The sequence below is a fragment of the Aptenodytes forsteri genome, unplaced genomic scaffold (assembly GCF_000699145.1).
Source record: "Aptenodytes forsteri isolate BGI_AS27 unplaced genomic scaffold, ASM69914v1 Scaffold257, whole genome shotgun sequence".
NCBI classification, from domain to species: domain Eukaryota; kingdom Metazoa; phylum Chordata; class Aves; order Sphenisciformes; family Spheniscidae; genus Aptenodytes; species Aptenodytes forsteri.
This window is the reverse complement of record NW_008795194.1, coordinates 4,167,392-4,171,729: the sequence shown is the minus strand read 5'-3', so window position 1 is coordinate 4,171,729 and position 4,338 is coordinate 4,167,392. Positions and strand designations below refer to the sequence as shown.

Sequence of the window (4,338 nt, the reverse complement as noted above, 5' to 3'; positions counted from 1 at the left end):
CCTGGAAACATTCCAGGTCAGGTTGGACAGGGCTCTGAGCAACCTGATCTAGTTGAAGATGTCCCTGCCCACGGCAGGGGGGGTGGACTAGAAGACCTTTAGAGGTCCCTTCCAACCCAAAATATTCTATGATTCTATGATAACTGATGCTAATTTAATGACCACTAAGAAAGAGGCACATTACTAGGAAAGATAAAGTTGAAATCATTCTTAGCTGCAATGTAATGTAGAAAAAATTTAGTGGATGAAATTTACGCCCACCAGAGTGGCTGGAAATGGTTACATTAAGCCATCCAAGAAAAATTCTCGAAAAAACAATAGTAACTATAAAAAATCAAAACAGCAGAAATGAAATGGCTTCACAACAGCTACAAACAATATGTTTGTTTTTGTAACGACAGTAAGTTGCTGGTATTTCAGCTTCTTAAGATAGAAGAGGTCAATGGAGGTGGCCTCTAATTCAAGCATCAAGGGAGAATTTACCATATAGATGACTAGAAATAATTACGATTTATATTTAAAGACAATAATACTAACTTTCTATCACAATATTTGCACTATCATTATCTGAAAACAAGCATTTGAAAAAGTGGTAAGATTGTATATGCTCTAGGTAATACACATACCTTTTTCTTTTTTTGTTCTGGTATCTGCTAAACAGGCTTTTGCACTCCCCAGTGCTACCAGCCACCTTTGCCTTTCGGCTGCGTTAACTGCTTTCATATAGAAATGCTGTTCCCCAGGGATGATTAGCTCCATTCTTGTGTTGTCTGTTGCATGAACTTATGACAGAGGAGAAAAAAAAAAAAAACAATTTTTTGGGGAAAAAAAAAAAAACAAAACACAAAACCCTCAACTAAGTAACAATTATTTATTAAATACTGATCAAAGTATTTTAAAATGTTTATTACAATCCCAAAGTAATACGGTAAGTCACAATGTATCACTGCTAAATAACAAAAAGCCCAAAGCTGCTCATCCCTTCTCCCCAGCATGCCTTCAAGTCAACAGGTAGGAACACGAGACACCGAACAGCGGCCAGACTCAAGTACAATGGGGTTCCCTTTCTGCATTAACAATATACTGCGTATAAACTGTAATAACTCTTGTATTCCAAACCTGGTCTAAACATGGCAAACTGAAGAGTTTTGTTGCAAAGACAAGTATTTACAGAGGACTAGGCTAAAAACTGAAGTAATCTCCCTTCTAGATGAAATCTGGCTTCAGGTCGCAGAGTCCTAGAACCAAGAACTGAGGTGGACTTTGTTAACAGTCTATTATACTCAATACTGTATCTTTAACTGAATACTCTGCTGAGTTTCATGTTATCAACCACAGTTCCTCCAGATCCGCTCCCCACGGATGCAGGAGTCTGCACCAAATCCCGACTTCAACTATTATCTTTCCTTCACCAAAAGAACAAGATGACAAGGCAAAATGAACAACTGGAATGGCCAAAAAATGGGATCTCCCACTTTACATCACTGATTTCATCTACACCAAGGAAACAGTAACAAAAAGGAGTTACCACATGAAAAATACTTGGTGGCCCACGTAAAATAAGAAGTCCCACTTTTTAATATACAAGTACCCACATCACAAGCCCAGGCATCTGTGGGTATCTGGAAAGAGGCCAAGAGTTGAAAGCAATGGAGAGTTAGACAATGCCTTGCTATTAGCCAAGGAGGTTGACCTACAGCTTAGAATAGACTGTGAGTTTAGCCTTCAGTGTGACACAAACAGTACACTTACTAACTCTAATACATCCATCACCCATGCACATGGGCAGCTGCTAACACTGACAGAAGTAAAAATGACTCAGGAAAACAAAAGACTAAACATCTCTGGTTTATAAGAATCTCCCCTTTTGGGTCACTGATGCTGCTCTTCTGAAAAACTAGCATTTATGAATCAGTCTCTTACCCCTGGTCATAAAAGGGATTAAGCGGTAGAACTAAATAACTAGCCGAGGTAACTTCAAGCATAAGCCACTCGCACACAACTATTTAAAACAAAAAGGAATATATGGTGGTTTCTAAATCTCAAAACAGAGCTCTAACTGTCAGAAACATTTTTCTTTGTCACCATTTCATAATTCACATCCATTATTATTTGTGAACTATGAAGCAGTCACATTGGACCATAGACAAACAAAAATAGAGGAGGAAAAACTTGTGATGCAAAATGTATGTTGGGTGATCTTTTCTATTTCCCTGGCAGCTAAAATTTCCTCAAGCAGAAATCTATCAACTCTTACCTTTTATTTCACACACAGCCATCTTTATACTTCCTTTGCTGCCTTTGCAAACATCATCTTGTGAATCATAGTATGCCAATATCCCATTGTCTAAAACAAACCACCGGGGCTGCCAACCGAGTGAGATCAAAAGCATGAAAAGGAAAGTTCATTCTTATTACTATTAGTTTTGGCTGTTAAAACTTTTATATATATATATAAAAATATTTTTTTTAATATAAAAAAAACATTAAACTATTCATTTAACACAGCAGGAAGTAAACAATCTGCACAGTCTGAAGACCAGAGCCACTCTATAACCAAACTAGTATTATATGGATATTTCACTCCCATTCTTTTTGGATGCAAGATCCGCAGTATTTCAGTTTTCACTGTATTCCATTCTAGAGCAAAATTAAGTTTTAATTTAGCCACCAAGGAATCCTATTTTGAAGGTTGATAAATTACATATGTCTGAAGAACCATTCTCATTCAAGTGTATTTTTCAGGCAGACTTTCCTAAGATTGTAGGATCTTATTTGTAAGACACAAATGACTGATGTCAAATTGCTATGCTATGGTCACCTCTGCCTACTGCATTTCAGTGAAAACTTCTATATTTCACACTTAACTATTGACACACCATTTTCTCTGAAAGTAGCCCAGCTCCATCGCTCAGCAACAATTTAATATCAGGCATTGTGCAGGGAACTGAAACATGGCTTATACTCCTAGGTCCATTTGTGAGTACAGCATACACCGGCTCCTCTACTAAGGTTTTCACCAGCTTTGCATTAGCAAAATTATATGATGATCTCTGACTTCGCTATATCTGTAAAACATAGTTTATGCATCGATGCAAATACCCGCGAGAACTCTATACAGCATTACACTACATAGTAAATTGTTGTCATAGGCTTAAAGTATATTAGCATTCCTTTTTTTTCTTCCTTTTTTTTCCCCTTTTTTCTTTTTTTAACAGCTATTTCATAAAACTCAACACTCATTGAAATAGGTGCCCTAATTTCTAATACTACTAAATGCAAACCATTTTGCCTAGTAAGTCACCTTTACTTCTAAAAATAACGTAGAACTAAAATATTCCAGTAGAGCATAACAGTTACACTGGCCTGTTACAGTCTGGGTCAGCTGTACAATAGGAGCAGATTATCCCTCTATTTTACAACTCGACACCAAACTTAAACTTCCTACTTGGCTTAGGGTCTGGACTGGCAACAACTGCGTGGCCAAGAACTCAACATATTTGGTGATATGACGGTGTGGTCCATGGCGCTTACCAATTGGCATTCCAACAGAGCAAGCTGCAGCCATCCAGCAGCAGTGCATTATAACACAGGAGGCTTAATTAGGTACCAGACTCTTGAAAATCAGCTAAAGGCTTCATACTACTCACATTAAGTCATTACAAGTTTTAACACTAATTCAAGAAGCGTAAGACTAGGCCCCATTACCTCATGTCACAATTCCATGATAAAGAAATAATAACATGTAACTATTTTTTTAATTTATTAGCTATAATGGTAAGCATCTGTGCCTTTCAAAATGCAGAATGGTAACTAATAAGCCTATCCACACTCAGATATAAAAACAGAATGAAAAAAGTACAAACTTTAAAGGATACCAACTCCCACAGGAAATATTTCAAATTGTATGTGTACATCACCACTTATACTCAAAGAATATGCAAACAGACATGAAATGACTGTACTGAAGACCCTGTCCTGTAAAAAGCAGCTCAGAAATGCACTAACTTTTTTTTCCTGCTACACTGTGTTGCAAAACATTGACTCTGTGCTGCCCTTATCTCCTAAGTGCATGCACAGGTGGTAAGTCAACGCCTGTCTCAACATTCCGATTCCAATCAAAAGGGACCCTACATGGATGATTATTCCAGCCTCACATTATGCTGGTACTGGAAAAAACAGAAGCAAAGGATTTAAAAGATTCCAAGTGCCTCACAGAAGCAAGCTATAGAACAAGAACACCTCTTCTGATTTGAAATTGGGCAAACAGTGTCCTTTGTTTGACAAAATATTTAACAAATTTGTACTTTACAAATTCTCAGATGCACACATACTGTT

At 37.3% G+C, this 4,338-nt stretch overlaps 1 protein-coding gene across 1 annotated transcript in view; it reads right to left on the bottom strand.

The window, feature by feature from the left end:
- Window positions 1-2,369, bottom strand: part of PLEKHA3 (pleckstrin homology domain containing A3) — a 9,331-nt gene extending 6,962 nt beyond the window's left edge. Inside the window, exons 1-2 of the mRNA XM_009278686.2 lie at window positions 2,258-2,369; window positions 627-782 (exon numbers count right to left, since the gene is read on the bottom strand). Of these exons, the coding sequence (XP_009276961.2) occupies window positions 627-782; window positions 2,258-2,279 (178 nt within the window). The 5' untranslated portion in view covers window positions 2,280-2,369. The remainder of the gene's footprint in view (window positions 1-626; window positions 783-2,257) is intronic.
- Window positions 2,370-4,338: the final 1,969 nt, after the last annotated feature.